The sequence below is a fragment of the Callorhinus ursinus genome, unplaced genomic scaffold, assembly GCF_003265705.2.
Source record: "Callorhinus ursinus isolate GAN/ISIS: 27379988/994484 unplaced genomic scaffold, GSC_fseal_2.0 scaffold73, whole genome shotgun sequence".
NCBI classification, from domain to species: domain Eukaryota; kingdom Metazoa; phylum Chordata; class Mammalia; order Carnivora; family Otariidae; genus Callorhinus; species Callorhinus ursinus.
The window spans coordinates 2,178,119-2,196,822 of record NW_027397135.1 but is presented as its reverse complement, the minus strand read 5'-3'; the positions used below and the strand labels follow the sequence as shown (position 1 = coordinate 2,196,822).

At 37.2% G+C, this 18,704-nt stretch overlaps 1 protein-coding gene across 3 annotated transcripts in view; it reads right to left on the bottom strand.

The window, feature by feature from the left end:
* Positions 1–18,704, bottom strand: part of SUGCT (succinyl-CoA:glutarate-CoA transferase) — an 814,926-nt gene that overhangs the window by 382,100 nt on the left and 414,122 nt on the right. For all 3 annotated transcript variants that reach the window (XM_025853115.2, XM_073886887.1, XM_073886888.1), the window contains exon 12: positions 14,967–15,069. In XM_025853115.2, the coding sequence (XP_025708900.1) occupies positions 14,967–15,069 (103 nt within the window). The remainder of the gene's footprint in view (positions 1–14,966; positions 15,070–18,704) is intronic.

The window sequence follows — 18,704 nt, the reverse complement described above, 5'->3', positions numbered from 1 at the left end:
ATAAAGATCAGAGCAGAAATCAATGAACTAGAAACCAAAAGAACAGTAAAACATATCAATGAAACTAGGAGCTGGTTCTTTGAAAGAATTAACAAGATTGATAAACCCCTGGCCAGACTTATCCAAAAGAAAAGAGAAATGACCCAAATCAACAAAATCATGAATGAAAGAGGAGAGATCACAACCAACACCAAAGAAATACAAACAATTATAAGAACATATTATGAGCAACTCTATGCCAGCAAATTAGATAACCTGGAAGAAATTCCTAGAGATATATCAACTACCAAAATTGAACCAGGAAGAAATTGAAAACCTGAACAGACCTATAACCACTAAGGAAATTGAAGCAGTCATCAAAAATCTCCCAAGAAACAAAAGCCCAGGGCCAGATGGCTTCCCAGGGGAATTCTATCAGACATTTAAAGAAGAATTAATACCTATTCTCCTGAAACTGTTCCAAAAAATAGAAATGGAAGGAAAACTTCCAAACTCATTTTATGAGGCCAGCATTACCTTGATCCCCAAACCAGACAAAGACCCCATCAAAAAGGAGAATTACAGACCAATATCCTTGATGAACATGGATGCAAAAATTCTCACTAAAATACTAGCCAATAGGATCCAACAGTACATTAAAAGGATTATTCACCAAGACCAAGTGGGATTTATCCCTGGGCTGCAAGGATGGTTCAACATCCGCAAATCAATCAACATGATACAATACATTAACAAAAGAAAGAACAAGAATCATATGATCCTCTCAATAGATGCAGAAAAAGCATTTGACAAAGTACAGCATCCTTTCTTGATCAAAACTCTTCAGAGTATAGGGATAGAGGGTACATACCTCAATATCATAAAAGCCATCTATGAAAAACCTACAGCGAATATCATTCTCAATGGGGAAAGGCTGAGAGCTTTTCCCCTAAGGTCAGGAACGCGCAGGGATGTCCACTCTCACCACTGCTATTCAACATAGTATTAGAAGTCCTAGCCACAGCAATCAGACAACAAAAAGAAATCAAAGGCATCCAAATCGGCAAAGAGGAAGTCAAACTCTCACTCTTTGCAGATGATATGATACTGTATGTGGAAAACCCAAAAGACTCCACCCCAAAACTGCTAGAACTCATACAGGAATTCAGTAAAGTAGCAGGCTATAAAATCAATGCACAGAAATCAGTGGCATTCCTATACACCAACAACAAGACAGAAGAGAGACAAATCAAGGAGTCAATCCCATTTACAATTGCACTCAAAACCATAAGAGACCTAGGAATAAATGTAACCAAAGAGGCAAAGGATCTCAGGAAACTATAAAATACTGATGAAAGAAATTGAAGAAGACACAAAGAAATGGAGAAACATTCCATGCTCATGGATTGGGAGACCAACACTGTGAAGATGTCAATGCTACCTAGAGCAATCTACACATTCAACGCAATCCCCATCAAAATACCATCCACTTTTTTCAAAGAAATGGAACAAATAATCCTAAAATTTGTATGGAACCAGAAGAGACCCCGAATAGCCAGAGGAATGTTGAAAAAGAAAAGCAAAGCTGGCGGCATCACAATTCCAGGCTTCCAGCTCTATTACAAACCTGTCATCATCAAGGCAGTATGGTACTGGCACAAAAACAACACATAGATCAATGGAACAGATAGAGAGGCCAGAAATGGACCCTCAACTCTATGGTCAACTTATCTTTGACAAAGCAGGAAAGAATGTCCAATGGCAAAAAGACAGTCTCTTCAACAAATGGTGTTGGGACAATTGGACAGCCACATGCAGAAGAATGAAACTGGACCATTTCCTTACACCACACACAAAAATAGACTCCAAATGGTTGAAAGACCTCAACGTGAGACAGGAGTCCATCAAAATCCTAAGGGAGAACACAGGCAGCAACCTCTTCGACCTCAGCCGCAGCAACTTCTTCCTAGAAACATCGCCAAAGGCAAGGGAAGCCAGGGCAAAAATTAACTCTTGGGATTTCATCAAGATAAAAAGCTTTTGCACAGCAAAAGAAACAGTCCACAAAACCAAAAGACAACCGACAGAATGGGAGAAAATATTTGCAAATGACATATCAGATAAAGGGCTAGTATCCAAAATCTATAAAGAACTTATCAAACTCAACACCCAAAGAACAAATAATGCAATCAAGAAATGGGCAGAAGACATGAACAGACATTTTTCCAAAGAAGACATCCAAATGGCCAACAGACACATGAAAAAGTGCTCAACCTCGCTCGGCATCAGGGAAATCCAAATCAAAACCTCAATGATATACCACCTCACACACGTCAGAATAGCTAAAATTAACAAGTCAGGAAACGACAGATGTTGGCGGGGATGTGGAGAAAGGGGAACCCTCCTACACTGTTGGTGGGAATGCAAGCTGGTGCAACCCTTCTGGAAAACAGTATGGAGGTTCCTCAAACAGTTGAAAATAGAACTACCATACGATCCAGCAATTGCACTACTGGGTATTTACCCCAAAGATACAAATGTAGGGATCCGAAGGGGTACGTGCACCCCAATGTTCATAGCAGCAATGTCCACAATAGCCAAACTGTGGAAAGAGCCAGGATGTCCATCGACAGATGAATGGATAAAGAAGACGTGGTGTATATACATAATGGAATATTATGCAGCCATCAAAAGGAATGAGATCTTGTCATTTGCAATGACATGGATGGAAGTGGAGGGTGTTATGCTGAGTGAAATAAGTCAATCAGAGAAAGACATGTAATATATGACCTCACTGATATGAGGAATTCTTAATCTCAGGAAACAGAGTGTTGCTGGAGTGGCGGGGGGTGGGAGGGATGGGTTGGCTGGGTGATAGACATTGGGGAGGGTATGTGCTATGGTGAGCGCTATGAATTGTGCAAGACTGTTGAATCACAGATCTGTACTTCTGAAACAAATAATGCAACATATGTTAAGAAAAAAGAAAAAGAAGAAGATAGCAGGAGGGGAAGAATGAAGGGGAGTAAGTTGGAGGGGGAGACGAACCATGAGAGACGATGGACTCTGAAAACAAACTGAGGGTTCTAGAGGGGAAGAGAGTAGGGGGATGGGTTAGCCTGGTGATGGGTATTAAAGAGGGCACATTCTGCATGGAGCACTGGGTGTTATGCACAAATAATGAATCATGGAACACTATATCAAAAACTAATGATGTAATATATGGTGATTAACATAACAATAAAAAAAGAAAGAAGTGAGAATCTGGCATTTGAGGCATGGCTCACTCCACTGACATCCCCTTTCCACCACCACCACCAAGCTCCAGAATTCCACGTGATGAAAGCTTTAACCCAGCACTCTACTCCAAGCAGGTGAGGCCAAGATAATGGGAGCTTCCTCTCTGCCCAGTTCTCACTCTGGGACTAGAGTTGTATCCCATTAGGGACAGGCAACTGTCTCTCTGACTTCCCTTAGCCTGTACTGCAGAAGCTTTATTCCAAGCAGGCATAGGCAGGAGGACGTACGTAGTAGGTCATAAAAATAAAGAGCTCCCCAGCTCTCCCTGAGGGGACTGAGGTTTTTGTTTTTTTTTTTTAAGAGAGGTTGGAATGACCAGGCCGTTTCATCCTCAATGACCTAAGGGGGTTGTTGAAAACAACAGGGATCTTTTTGGAGAGCAATTAAAAGAAAGCTGGTAGCTCCAGAACACAAGCAAAACAGCAGATAATCACCAAAAATTTAAAAGAGAGAACCAGGGAAGAGACCTTTGAGAAAAGCCCTCCTGGTCTCACAATCAACTCTACATGTTAAGGAAGAGGTCATGCATGCCAGGCTGTGCCCACTAGGAGCAATCAGAGCAATCAGAGCAAGACGTGGAGACAGATGTGAAAGCATTCATCACGCTGCATCCTGTCCCAGCAACAAGTCAAAAGCCTCACTGGCATGGGCTCAAACAATCTCCTACCAAACACTGACTTAAGTAAGCTACTCTGACCCACGGTGATGCCTAGGAAGCTATGCTTAAACACCAAATCACACTTATCTTTGCAAGTCTGGGCAACTGTGTGAGTGCCCAAGGTTGTGCTCTCTCAGAAGCAGATCACTGAGGGAATCCCCGAATTATTAGTCCCTGGCTGAAAGGAGGGAAAAAAAAAAAGTAAATTCCCTTTGCTGTGATAGCAGCTTCCAAGTCACACACACAACCAGCTACAAAGGATAAGAATCTAACTGGCTAAGAAAGGCCTTTGCCCAAAAAGTGGCCTATGCAACTCAGGAGAGACCTGCAGGTAAAAGATAAAAGCAAGTGGAAACCATCTGAGCTGGGACCTCGGGGGTTATGCATTGCAGGGAAAATGGACTTCACAGAATTGGTGCAGCCAAGTCACTGCTGTTTGACCTGTTAAGAAACAAAACAGCTCCTGGGGTCGAAGGGGATCTAATATGTCCAGATATCAACAAATTATGAGACATGCAAAGAAACAGTAGAGTCTGACCAATACACAGAAAGAAAACACTGGCAATAGAAACCACCTTTGAAGAGGCCCAGATGGTGGACTTAAGCAGGAAAAAACTTCAAAGCAGCTATTATAAATATGTTCTAAGAACAAAAGGAAGCCATGCTTAAGTAATTAAAGGAAGATATGAGGACAATGTCTCATCAAAGATATCATATCAATAGAGAGATAGAAATATTCCAATTATTAAAAGGAACCAAATGGAAATTCTGCAGTCAAGAAGTACAATAACTGAGATGAAAAATTCACAGGAGGGGCTCAACCATGTATTTGAATTGTCAGACGAAAGAATCAGCAAATTTAGAGATAGATGAATACAGTGTATGCAATCTGAAGAAGAGAGGGCAAAAATGAAGAACAGAGCCTTAGAGAAGTGTGAAACACCATTAAGAGCCCAAACATACACATAAGTAGCAGAACCAGAAGGAGATTTGAGAAAGAGATGAACAGTATCGAAGAAATAATGGCTTAAAACTTTCATGAAAGTTTTCATGAAAAACATTAGTCTATACATCCAAGAAGTTCAGTGAACTCTAAGTATGATAAATGCAAAGAGAGTCACACACACCCAGACACATAATATTCAAAATGTTCAAAGACAAAGAGGAAACCCTGAAAGGAGCAAAAGCAAAATGACGGATAACATATCAGGGAGCTGAATAAGATTAACCTGTAACATCTCATCAGACATCGTGGAAGTCAGCAGGCAACATATTAAAAGCATTAGAAGTAAAAAACTGTCAAACAAGAATATGATATCCAGCAAAACTATCTTTCACAAATGAAAGCAAAGTAAAGATAATCCCAGTTATACCAAAACTGAATCTGTTGGTAGCAGACTTATAGTTTAATAAATATCAAAGAAAGTTCTTCAGACTGAAAGTAAATGATACCACAGAGCACTGTGAATCCACACACAGATACACAAAAATAATACCAGTAAAATAATCACATAGGCAATTATAAAAAATATAATTACATATTTTTCTTTTCTTCTCTTGGCTGATTTAAAAAACTATTGCAATATACAATATGTATATAGTGTACTGTTGGACCTATAATATATAAATGTAATGTATTTAACAATAATAGCACATGGGGAGTGAATAAGAGCAAAAAGGTGTACTGGATTAAGGAAAGAACATCACATCCAACTCAAATCTTTAACTCAAATCCATAGGAAGAAATTAGGAAAATAAAATAAAATAAAAAGATTAACATAAAAAATCTATAAATATGTATTTGCTCTCATTTCTTTTATCAGCTGTCTTGAAAGATTCAATATAACATATTATATAGAGTAATAATTATAACAGTGTATTGCTCAGTTTCTAATATATATATAGATGTTAGATAGATGATACATAGATAGATAGATGATAGATGATAGAGAGAGAGAGAGATGAAGGAGTAAAGTTTCTAGATTTCACTGTAACTAAATCAGTATAAAAATGAAGTCAATTCTTTTTTGCCCATCTTCCCACCCCTCTTGCCTCTGGCAACCGTCAGATTATTCTGTATTTACAGGTCTGATTTTGCTTTTCATTTGTTCGTTTATTCATTTGTTTTGTTTCTTTCTTTCTTTTTTTTTTTTTGATTTCACATAAAGGTGGAATCACAAGTCTTTCTCTAGGACCCTCTAAGTCAATCCATGTTGACACAAATGGCAAGATCTCATATTTTTTATGGCTGGGTAATATTCCACTGTGTGTGTGTGTGTGTGTGTGTCACTGTCTTTATTCATTCATCTATTGATGGACACTGGGGTTACTTCCCATATCTTAGTTATTATAAATAATGCTGAAGTAAACATAGGGGTGAATATATTTTTTTGAATTAATGTTTTCACTTTCTTTGGGTAAGTACCCAGTAATGGAATTATGGGTGAAAGGTAGTGGCAAATACAGGCTTCCAGTTATGGAATGAATAAGTCATGGGAATAAAAGGTGCAGCTTAGGGAATATAGTCAGTGGTACTGTAATAGTGCTATATGTGACAGATGGTGGCTGTACTTGTAACACAACATAACCTAAAAAGTCGCTGAATCACTATGTCATACACCTGAAACTAATGTAACATTGTGTGTCAGCTTTACTCAATTAAAAAGAAGCTGAAGTCAATTCTGATAAGATATATATTATAGGCCCTAAAGAAACCAATTTAAAAAAGCTCAAAATGTCATTTAAAGTTATGAAAGGAATTAAAATATTATACTAGAAAATATCTACTTAATAAAAAGAAGACAATGAAAGGAACAGAGGAATAAAAAAGAATGAGGCACATAGAAAACAAAAAGCAAAATGTCAGGTGTAAATCCAACCACATCAATAGTAACTAAGTATAAATGGCTTAAACAATTCAATCAAAAGGCATACATTTTCAGATTGGATTAAAAAAATAGGATCCAACTATATACTGTCCACATAAGAGATACTTTATATTCAAACATGCAAATAGGTTGAAAATAAAAGGATGAAAAAGATGTACAATGAAAACAACAATCATAAAAGAGAATGCAGTGGCTATACTAATATCAGAAAATAAATATTTTTAAAAATCTTACTAGAAATAGAAATTTATCCCTTTATCATCATAATAAAGGGATAATTCTTTAAGATGATATTACAATGGTAAGCATATGCATGTAACAACAGAGCCCAAAATATATGAGGCAAAACTGACTGAAAGGAGAGACAGACAATTCACGAATAATGGTTGGAGATTTCAACACCCAACTTTCAATAATGTATATAGTGACCAGGCAGAAGATGAACAAGGAAATTTAAGAATTAAATTTAAATTAAATTAAATTTAAGAATTAAATTTAAGAATTAAACAATGGTAAAAACAAACAAGACCTGACAGACATCTATAGCATTCCAACAGAATACACATTCTTAAGAACACTGCGAACATTCTGCAGAATGGATCCTATGCTGGGACATAACATAAGCCTCAATAAATCTGAAGGAGCTGAAATCATTCAAAGTATGTTTTTCAAACACAATGAATGAAATCAGAAATCAACATTAGAAAGTTTGAGAAATGCACACAAATGTGGAAATAAATAAAAACACTTTTAAATAATCAAAGTTCTGAAATTAACCCTTACATTAATGGCTAATTGATTTTGAACAACAGTGCCAAGAAAATTCAATGGGAAAATATTGGTCTTTTTAACAAATGATGCGAAAACAACTGGATATATCCATGTGCAAAATAGTGAAGTTAGACTCCACACCTTACAGCATAGCATGCATACACACACACACACACACACGCACGCACGCAAAACAGATCATAGACCTGAATGTAAGATGTAAAAATTATAGAACTCTTAGAAAATTTAACTGTAAATATTCATGTCCTTAGATAAGCAATGGTTTCTTGAGTATAACACCTAAAGCACAGGTAATCAAAGTAAAAGAGACAAATTGCAAATTCAGGCTCCATCTTAACTGCTGAGTTCTTACAGAATGTAGAACTCCATTTCAAGGTCCTGTAAGTTTTGAATACACCATTTTGTATCTCTTCCTCTTTCATCATTAATCAATCATGTTAGATAAGTTCTTCAAATATCAATGGTTCTCAGTTCCTGTCAATCGTTGCTCATGTTCAGTACCACCAATAATAAAACTAAAATGCTTTTTAATATAATAACTACAATAAAATGATAATGAAAAATGTTTTCATTTGAATAAATCTGTGAAATCATAACCTTTAATACTGGCTGTAAGAGAGACAGAAACACATATGGAGAGAATAGCTTTACAAAAAAAAAAGGAAACTTTCAGATATTCTCAGGTCACAAATAATTTCAGAATCACTGAACAGTAAAAGTGGAAACCCTCCATTAAATTCCTCTTAATCATTGAAAAGGAATTTATTAGTAATATGACAAACTGATTGCAAAAGGTATTTAAAAGGATGAAGAGTTCTTTGGTAAGTTGGGAGATACAGGCTTCCAGTTATGGAATGAATAAGTCATGGGAATAAAAGGTGCAACATAGGGAATATAGTCAGTGGTATTACAATAGTGCTTAAGTGATTAAGACATTTTGCAACTCCTTGTCAGATTTTAAACTTTTGTTAATTCATTAAATAGGATTCTTTATGCCTATTACTTCTCACTGCTAAAATGCCCAGAACATTTATGTGTAACTCTTCTGTGACACTGGACACACTTTACCTTAAACTGGACTGTGGGACCTCCTTGAATGTTTAATAGCTTTATCTTTGTTGATTCACTGCTTTCCATCATACCCTCCCCTTGCCAAATACCTAATACATGACTCTATGTATAATATAGCATACATAATATAGTCTTGTATAGTACATACATTATATGTGTGTGTGTGTGTGTGTGTGTGTGTGTGTGTGTGTGTATGGAGAGAGAGAGAGAGAGAGAGAAGGAGGGAGAAAGAGAGGGCAAGCACGCGACAGCCATCAGTTACTATTTGCTAAATGAATGAATGAATGTCTGAGTGAGTAAGCGGATTACATTTCCCTTTGCCCTGAACCATGCCTCTCACATTTTCATAAAAAGATCAAAGGAAGGCTTTTTTTCTTTAACATAAATTCTACAATCTTATTTCCATCAACATCAATCAAGTAATGTCCAAGGCATTCCAGTTGGATATCTAAGTATATTTGTGTTATAATTCAAAGAAATTGGTGCCTCCAAATTTCTTAGCTATATTTAAAAAATGAACATAAAATGCCAGTAATGTTATACTATGTCCTTAATTTTTATTTGACATTTCAGTGGGTTTCCTCTTACATAATAAGAGATGAGGTTTCTTGCATTAGGATTCTTCTCAACAAAATAAAATTAGACATTACTGCCTAATACTTTATATTTTAATATAAAGTTGAAGGCTTTAACTCTCCATTTTTATTTCATTTAATCACTTAAGCCTAAAGCACACTATTTCTTCAAAAATTTAAAGTATATTCCCAGGTATCATAAGACAAACACACACATAATATATCTGAATTTGTTCACCACCTAAAGTGTGTCATGTATGTTCAGAAATACACGCAAAATTTATTTTTTTATCTCCTTTGTCTACCAGGAATTATTTCCAGACATATTGTTTTATCTAGATTTTCATCAACTGTTTTCCAGTTGCAGGGAGCCCTGTATGTGTGTGTTTCCCAGCAGTGTTAGAGACAAGGATAGAATTGTGCTTGAGGTGTGTAAGCCCACCAGGACTATACAACCGCATTTCAACAAATATTAGCTAACGTTACGGAGAAGGCAATCTTTAAAATGCATCAAAAACGCGGGTATGTCTGTGAATGTGCACGCGCGTGCAGGAGCGCGTGCATGCATGAGTGTAGAAAGGGCTTGAAAAACAGCTTTGTATTTTGGGGTGCTTCTGACACTTACTATATGAATACTGAAAGCTTTTTTTCCCAGATGCTCAGATAGTTTGCCAGAATGTGCTAAAAAACCAAATCGCTTGGAGAATATGAGCTAGCCTAGAGATTAATAAAACCTCCAACTTCACAGGCTTCCACAAATAATGATATGAAAACAACAGATAATTTTAAGCTATCAAATATTTCAATACTTCACTCTGTTTGCTTCTATGACATATTTATCCCATACGAAAGATTTGCTAAAGGAGTTGTAATGGCCTTCTGGGACAGGAAGAAGAAGGTTTCTGTAGAAAATGTTAAATTAATTTTGATGGTGATACAAAGTTAAGGAAGGGTTGTTAAGGGATGGCTTGCTGCCATGGGGTGGGGTTTTGTTTTGGTATCCTTTTAGAGGCTGCAGGTGTTTGGCACCAGCTAAAATCAGGGCCAGCTGTGATATTTCAGTTCTGATACTTCCCTCCCAATAGTTCTCAGAAGTGATGCTTCAGGGTGATGTCTTACACCTGATGGATTCAACTTGTGTGGTAGAAATGTGAAGACTCTGTTAAATAACACGTTTGGCGACACCCTTTTGCCCTCTCTTCCCCACCCATGGGTCATGGCATCAAGGAGAGGAAAAAAAAAAAAACATTAATCAGAGATTCGTCATTCATATCAATATATTCTTTAATTGCGCAGTTCAGTTGAAGAATACACTTAGAATCGCCAAATACACGGTCTTAAGCAAAATGCAAAAATCAGGGTAACACAGTCTCTTTTGATTCTCATGGTAGATAATGATGCTGTTAAATGCTCTCGGTGGTGGGATCCATACCTATTTTTGCAGGAATCTGAATAGTTTTTATTAAAAGCTGCATTTTCTTTTAAGTTTGTTTGGGTTGGAAAACCTCAAACCATAATGTATTTCATGCACATGTTCCCCAGGGTATGTTAAATAGGACCATACTGAGGTCATCTAGCAAGTTTTTTAAGCTTTTTAAGAATTCCTTTAATGTACTACACAATCTTGGCCTGATTAAAAAAAGATATTTTAAGAAAGCACTTAAAAAATGACTCTTAAAATCGATATGCAGATAATCCATATTGCATTTCTATAGAATACACAGAGTTCTCCACAGATAATTTATCACCGAAGGAAAAAAAAACAATAAAACTACCACTAAAAGGTTTTTGGATCAAAATTCCTCTAAGCTATCAGTAAATACAGACCAAAACCCCCACAGTATTCTTGACTGACTTTAACAGTGGATGCTTGGAGGACCCTTTCAACCTTTCAGAGTCTGCAGCAGATAATCAGAGGCTAAAATAAAAGGTAGACAACGTTGCATCTATCCAAGAAACAAAAAATCATCTGCTCTTTCAGCTGAGTCAAAAAAAAAAAAAAATCAGGTTTCCTCAGAACATGAGGCCATGATGAAATTATTTAGGTTCGAAATAGTTTCTACCATCAAGTACATTTTTGTCATCTACCGAGCTCAAACCATAGATGAACGGTGACTGGTCCACTTGATAAGCGGGCCCCCAGAAAATCCTCTCCTGCACTTTGATGCTTCTGACTTTCCTTTTTTTCTTTTTGGTTAGACACACCCCTCTTCACTTCATCAAAGCCTCACTTCCGGCGCCATGTTCCAGGCCTTGTACTTCACCCAAATCAATTTTCCGTGGAGTAGCAGCTGTGCTGGCACAGTGAGCACGAGAGCCAGCCACGGGCGCCAGTGGCGGGTCCCACATCTGAGCACACGTGGCCAGTTCCATGCACCCCTGGGCCAAGAAACTCTACAGCTCATCGGGGGAAAAACAAGGGAGGACACCTTAAACGGAAATGATACTTTTACAGAAAATAAAAAATAAGAGGAGTTTCAGCCATCAGAAATGATGAAGGGTTGAGAAGTTCTTGGCACAGAGTTCGCGGATGCCTTTTCTTAAAAAGAATATTACAGCTCGATTTTTAAGCTAGGGATCCCCAACCCCACAGCCACACTGATTTTGTTTGTATCCACCAAACAAAGGTCTTTGCATCCACCAAACAAATATAACCTTGAGCAAAGGTCTCCACCGAAGGTGTTTTTTAACAAAAATATTACCTTAAAGAGTACCACTGTAACCAGAGTCACTCCTGTGTCTTGAGCCTTTACCTCTGGCAATCCCTACTGCCCTTGATAAACATTATCTCATGTAACACGACAATATAGAGAAAAGATCCTATTACACCCCTTTACAGTTGAGAAAACTGAAGCCCAGTAAGTTTATAAAACTGCCCAACAATTTTGACTCCGTGGTCTTAACCATTAGGCAGTGCTTTCCAAAGAAAGGCTACAGATAGAGGCTGTCAGCCCCATCCAGGGGATGCACAATAGCCCCTTGATCATTTGGAAAACCTATACTTGCCAGAGTTTAACCAACTCATTCATTCACGGATTCATACAACAACATTTACTGTGTATCTGCTACCCATTTTAGATTTATTTTTTCAGAAAGGAAGAGAATTACTAAATTCATGCTAAATCCCTAGCAGTTGGTACATAGTACAATAAAGGTTTGTCAAATGAACTTTTGAAAGTAGTCCTAAGACATAACTCCCTGATTTTTTCACATTTTACATTCCTTCCAAAATTCAAAATGATAATGGAATTCTTTTTAAAAGAGCCAAGTGTCCTTACCTCTCGGGCCAAACAGTCCTACATACAATGGCCAGAGTCGTCCGTGCTAATTTTTAAAATGTAACAGTATTGCATTGCTCTCTTAGTCTTTCTAAAACTCCAGATAAATTTTATGTGCACATTTGGCCTTTAAACTGTAAAGAACAAAATTATATATAAAAAAGACCAACTCCACTCTTGCAACTAGGGTAAAATTGTCAGTAATTATCACTGGATGATTAAGATTTTTTGATGTTAGAATAGTAACAGGAGCTACTTTTTGGGGATAAGAAGGCAATTTTCAGAGACTCCTGGGGTAGTAGCAAAAGCTAAAAATATGCCGTAGACCAATATTAGAAACTTCATGTGGGTCCAAAAGAGTTGAGATAGAACAATTAAAGTAATTAAACCGAACTACAAGGGAAAACTGGGAATGAAAAACCTAACTATCCTACTTTCAATCTGAAGCAGCCCATAAGCTGAACAATTTGAAGGGTGGAACCTTGGTTCCTTGTTCATCAAAACCTAGAAAACAGGTAATGTTAGAAGATACCCAGTGATTCGTCTCGGGTTAGCCTGGTGATGGGTATTAAAGAGGGCACGTTCTGCGTGGAGCACTGGGTATTATGCACAAACAATGAATCATGGAACACTACATCAAAAACTAATGATGTGGGCACCTGGGTGGCTCAGCTGGTTAAGCAACTGCTTTCGGCTCAGGTCATGATCCTGGAGTCCCGGGATCGAGTCCCGCATCGGGCTCCCTGCTCAGCGGGGAGTCTGCTTCTCCCTCTGACCCTCTCCCCTCTCATGCTCTCTCTCTATCTCATTCTCTCTCTCAAATAAATAAATAAAAAATCTTTTAAAAAAATAAAGTAAATGTAAGCCATTTATATTAAAAAAACTAATGATGTAATGTATGGTGTTTAACATAACATAATAAAAAAAAAAGGAAGAAGATACCCAGTGATTTTTAAAATAACATTCTTTGTGCCTGAAAATACACAGGTGAAGCAACAGAAATGTTGATGATAAAACTCTTAGAAATGATCTCTAGAGAAACGTGCCCTCAAATCGAGTTAAATGCCAAGTCCTACACAGCTTGGTACCATTTTTAAGAAGGAAAATGATAGTAAAACCCACCCATTCCCCATTCTCTGGGGAATGGTGAGTAAAACTCACCCATTCTCATTCATTCAAAGTTATGAGTGAGAACACTGGTCCTCCGAGTCTAGTACATTTCAGAGTGTGCTCACTGCTGCCTCATGGTATGGAGCTATTAATCACCAGACATTAAACCACTGATGCAGCGAGGACCCTGTCATATAAACCCAGTACATATCCAGCGGGGCCCTTAATCTCAAATACTTATCGGCCATTGTTTTATTATGGGCAAAGCCTTGGCATATTCACGATGTTGGCAGGAAGATAACACACAGCAGAATTCCTGAATCCACTCACTTTTTTTCTCCAGTAAATATCATGAACACTGAATTAAATACATGTCAATTCTCCTTGAAGCAGATACTCATGTAAAAGATAGGTACCAAAGTTAGAGTTAGGTCAGTTTTCAACAAAGTTCTCCTCCCCTAGAAAATCATATTTCAGTTTCAATAATTCATTTCAAAGAAAAACCAGTTATAATATAAAGAATATTTTTAGACCTATAATTTTGAAGTGTTGGAAGCTGATAAGATATGTGAATAATCATAGTGAAAGTTTCATAGAAAAATGGCGTTCCTCTACCTTTGGGATTAATATGCGAATCTGAGAAGCAGTAAATTGCTTGCAGTGATACTGATTAAAGTAATAAATCAAAAATTATTTTGATAGCCTTTAAAAATAATAATTCGAACAACGTTATAGAAAAAAACTCATTTTTTCAGGTGATCCTGATTCCTGGGGCCCAAAATGAAGCTTATAAGAATTTTTCAGTACAAACCTCTATTCAAGTACAATTGATTCTTCACAAATAATGCACTTTACTAATCAAAACATATAAAAGCCTCTCATTTGCAAAATTAACCATGACTTGCTTTGTACACTTTAAGATAGCTGTCTGGTGAGATGTGGGCTGCAACTATAAAAGTTGTCATACTTCCTTCTACAGAGAATGATCTCTGAGGGCCTGAGCCTAACCTCTCAATTATCTACATTTCCCATTTTTCAGGAGAAACAAATGTCCTGACCTTGCAAACTTTATGTAGAGACTGCTGCAGAAATATGTTAGATCTGATGGACGTAAAAGTATGATTGTAGACAGCCAGTTCTAAATTGATTCTTTTTACTTCAGACCCACAGTCTAACTCAACCGTCAAAAATCACGTTACGTGACTTAAGCTCAAGACCAATGGCTCGCATGTATTTACGTGAATCAATCTGGATAAAGAGAGGCAATTTCTTGCGATTTTTAACTGCCATGTACTAAAAACTTCAAAAACCAAACCTGGGGTTCTGCAAATACGTTCTTCATGTCGTTGATTGGGCCATACGCAACCCCGCTGCCTTCAAAGAGGTATAACCACGTGCTGGTCATTTCTTTTTCAAACCTAGGAACAGACCCAAAAAAGATGCATTTTTACACAACAGTTTTTTCTCATATGGCCCTCTTTTGAAGCAACCAATAATGACAAAAATATGTTTCTTAGGCTTTCTTTGCTCCTAGTTTTAAGAATGTTGCCTAACTCAAACAACTTGACTTGTCCAGGAGTGGTAAGAATAGCCACCCAGCTCCCATTGTTTGAAGGTCCACCATTAGACATACAATCCCTCCTATTTCTGTGTCTGTGTGCTTTTTGACAGGGAGTCTCGTGGAGAAGACAGATTGTGTGGGAAGTGGTTTTAGCTGAGCTTCAATTGTTGTTGTATTGAGCACCTTATAAATATAACAATATAATTGCAATTTTGAGCATAATGTCATTGTGCAAAGTATTTTTTAGGTCTTGGGCATAGTACATCAGTTTAAGGTAGATTGATACACTAAATTATTCCTCCAAACAAAAAATAAACAAATGTAGTTGTTTTAAAAGAAAGCTATATGTTTGGAGTGCATGGGTGGCTCAGTTGGTTAAGCGGCCTACTCTTGATTTTGGCTCAGGTCATGATCTCAGGATCCTGGGATCGAGCCCCGCATTGGGCTCTCTGCTCAGGAAGGAGTCTGCTTCTCCTTCTCATTCTCCCTCTGTGATCTTCTTCTCTCAAACAGATAAAAATCTTTAATTTAAAAAAAAGAAAGCTATATCTTCTACCTCCATTATATTTAAAGTACACCACAATTAACAACCACAACCATTGGCCTAAACACAACTTTAGCTACTTATTTGCACTATGACTTACTAATCAGAACAAATCTAGGCATCTGAAGACTGATATATCAGTTTAGCCAGCAACACTCAAATCCAGCCAAGTCCTTTACCTCTGTTTTGTTTTTTCTATAATTTATAATTAGACTTCACAGACATAAAAGCTTATTTGATTGCCTTTATTTTCTCTATTATGTCTCAAGGAAAGGGGACCTAATTCATTAATGAGATTCACCGTTTGTTTGTTTTTTTAAGAGTTTATTTATTTATTTGACAGAGGGAATACAAGCAGGGGGAGTGGGAGAGGGAGAAGCAGGCTTCCCACAGAGCAGGCAACCTGATGTGGGGCTCAATCCCAGGACACTGGGATCATGACCTGAGCCGAAGGCAGACACCCAATGACTGAGCCACCCAGGCACCCCGAGATTCACCATTTTATATTTCTTCTTCACCATTTTATATTTCTTCTTGTTAAGACAGTGAAACAGAAATAAAATCTTGGATCCTCAAAGACAACTCAACAGTCATAATTTGTAATATATGAAGAATTTAGAATTACTAATTGTTAAAATAGCAAGCTATTTCTAGCTAAGTAATAATCTAGGTGAAAAGAGATTTTTTTTAAAAAAAGCATTAGGTATGAGGAATTCTTAATCTCAGGAAACAAACTGAATGTTGCTGGAGTGATGGGGGGTGGGAGGGATGGGGTGGCTGGGTGATAGACATTGGGGAGGGTATGTGCTATGGTGAGCGCTGTGAATTGTGCAAGACTGTTGAATCACAGATCTGTACCTCTGAAACAAATAACGCAACATATGTTAAAAAAAAAAGAAAAAGAAGATAGCAGGAGGGGAAGAATGAAGGGGAGTAAGTTGGAGGGGAAGACGAACCATGAGAGACGATGGACTCTGAAAAACAAACTGAGGGTTCTAGAGGGGAGGGGGTGGGGGGATGGGTTAGCCTGGTGATGGGTATTAAAGAGGGCACATTCTGCGTGGAGCACTGGGTGTTATGCACAAAGAATGAATCATGGAACACTACACGAAGAACTAATGATGTAATGTATGGTGATTAACATAACAATTAAAAATTAAAAATAAAATATAAATATAAATAAATAAATAAATAAAGCATTAGGTAAAATAGATTATTGACAACAAGCAGAAGGCTTCACTACTATGGGAGGGCAAGTGGAAATACAGTAGAAATAGTGATCATGGACTTTTACTCAGCAATCTTAGATATAGCTAGAATTAATCTTAGGTCTGCAGATTCCATAGGAAATTATATTTCAGAATGCACTACTTCTTCCACTGTTTAAAACAAGGGTAAAAACAATATCAATACTTTGAGGGAACTTTCCTAATCTCATCATTTTGATGAATGAAGATTTTTCATTGTCCATTTTTAATTATAGCCAGTAATGTTAACTATCCCTACTTAGTACACAATCAAATACTTCACTTCTACATACTGAAAAGCATTCTTTCATGGGAACACAACCATGCAAGATGAAATGTCTTACAGTAATCGATTCTTCACACCTTATTTTCTTTTCAATGACTATTCAAATCATCTCCTGGCCAAGACTTCCTAAGACATATATATCACCAGAATGATATATGCTGAAAGAATAAAAGAGATACTTTGAACCTGGAGCCTTTTCAATCCGGGTGTCAATCATTTAAATTTCCATAAGCAGAGCGTTATCGTGGTTAACCTGATAAATTTTCAAGACATGTGAATTTATCACCACCAGACTCACCCAAGTGGCCTCAAAGAGGTGAACAGAAAAGGCACGTCAAGATCCAAACAAACCCACTGCTGCAGGCTTACCAACAGAAAACTCAGGGGAATAGTTGAAGTTTTAGTATTTATATAAGCTTTTCACCACTGGGCAAAAGAGAGGGATTTATTTCATGTCATGGAAAACAACGGATGCACTTTGGAAAGGAGACTGGGGAGCAAGACAGTGTCTGGAGCTGCAGTGGTGACCACTGTTTGTGGACGTGTGTGGGCGTGGGCGTGGAAGTGTTCATAAATGCCTTCAACTCAAGCAGCCAGAGACAGAACATCACGGCATTCTGCTGCTCCCGGAGGACACATCCCTCATTTTCTTCTGAAAATCTATCTCTTGATCTAAATCTGATGTGGAATCCTTTCCTTTATCTATGCAAAAAAAAACTGTAAGCACATGTTTTTATTAACCACAAAAATGCTGCTAAAAAAAAATGGAAATAGCTGTTCTAAATCACTTAGGGCAAAACAGTACTGAAGATAAGACAGGAAGGGTGTCCTTCGATGCGGTGTAGGGAGCCTCAAAGCTTCAGCCTCCTCTGGGAAGTTACTTGGAAACTCCTAAGACAAGTCAGATTTCATTGTGAACTTGCCAAATCAACCCATATATTAAATTTTAGATTTTTGCTGAATTTGCTTGCTGTAGATTGAATCATTTAGGTAGATGAAACATTGGTACGTTTAAATTTCTTAGCATCAAAATTTTACTTAAAGAACAAACAAAACATTTCTCTTTAGAGAATGGATTAAAGTTGCAGCCAAATCCAAGACAAGAGAGAAACCAAGATATACAGGCCATGAAGATGGAGTTGGAAATAATTCTAATATTAATGATTACTAAATGATGGTTAGTATATTTTATAGCTTTCTCCCCAAAAGCACACTGTAAGAGAAGTATTATTCTCATATGACCAACAGGAAACCCAGGTTTGGAGAAATTAACTTGCTCAAGTTCATAAAGCTTTTTCCCTCCAAACTTTTTTGAGGTATGACTGACCAATAAAAATTATATATATTTATTTTGTATAACATGCTTTTTTAGAGTGTGGTGCAATGCAGTGATTTAATATACATATACATCATGA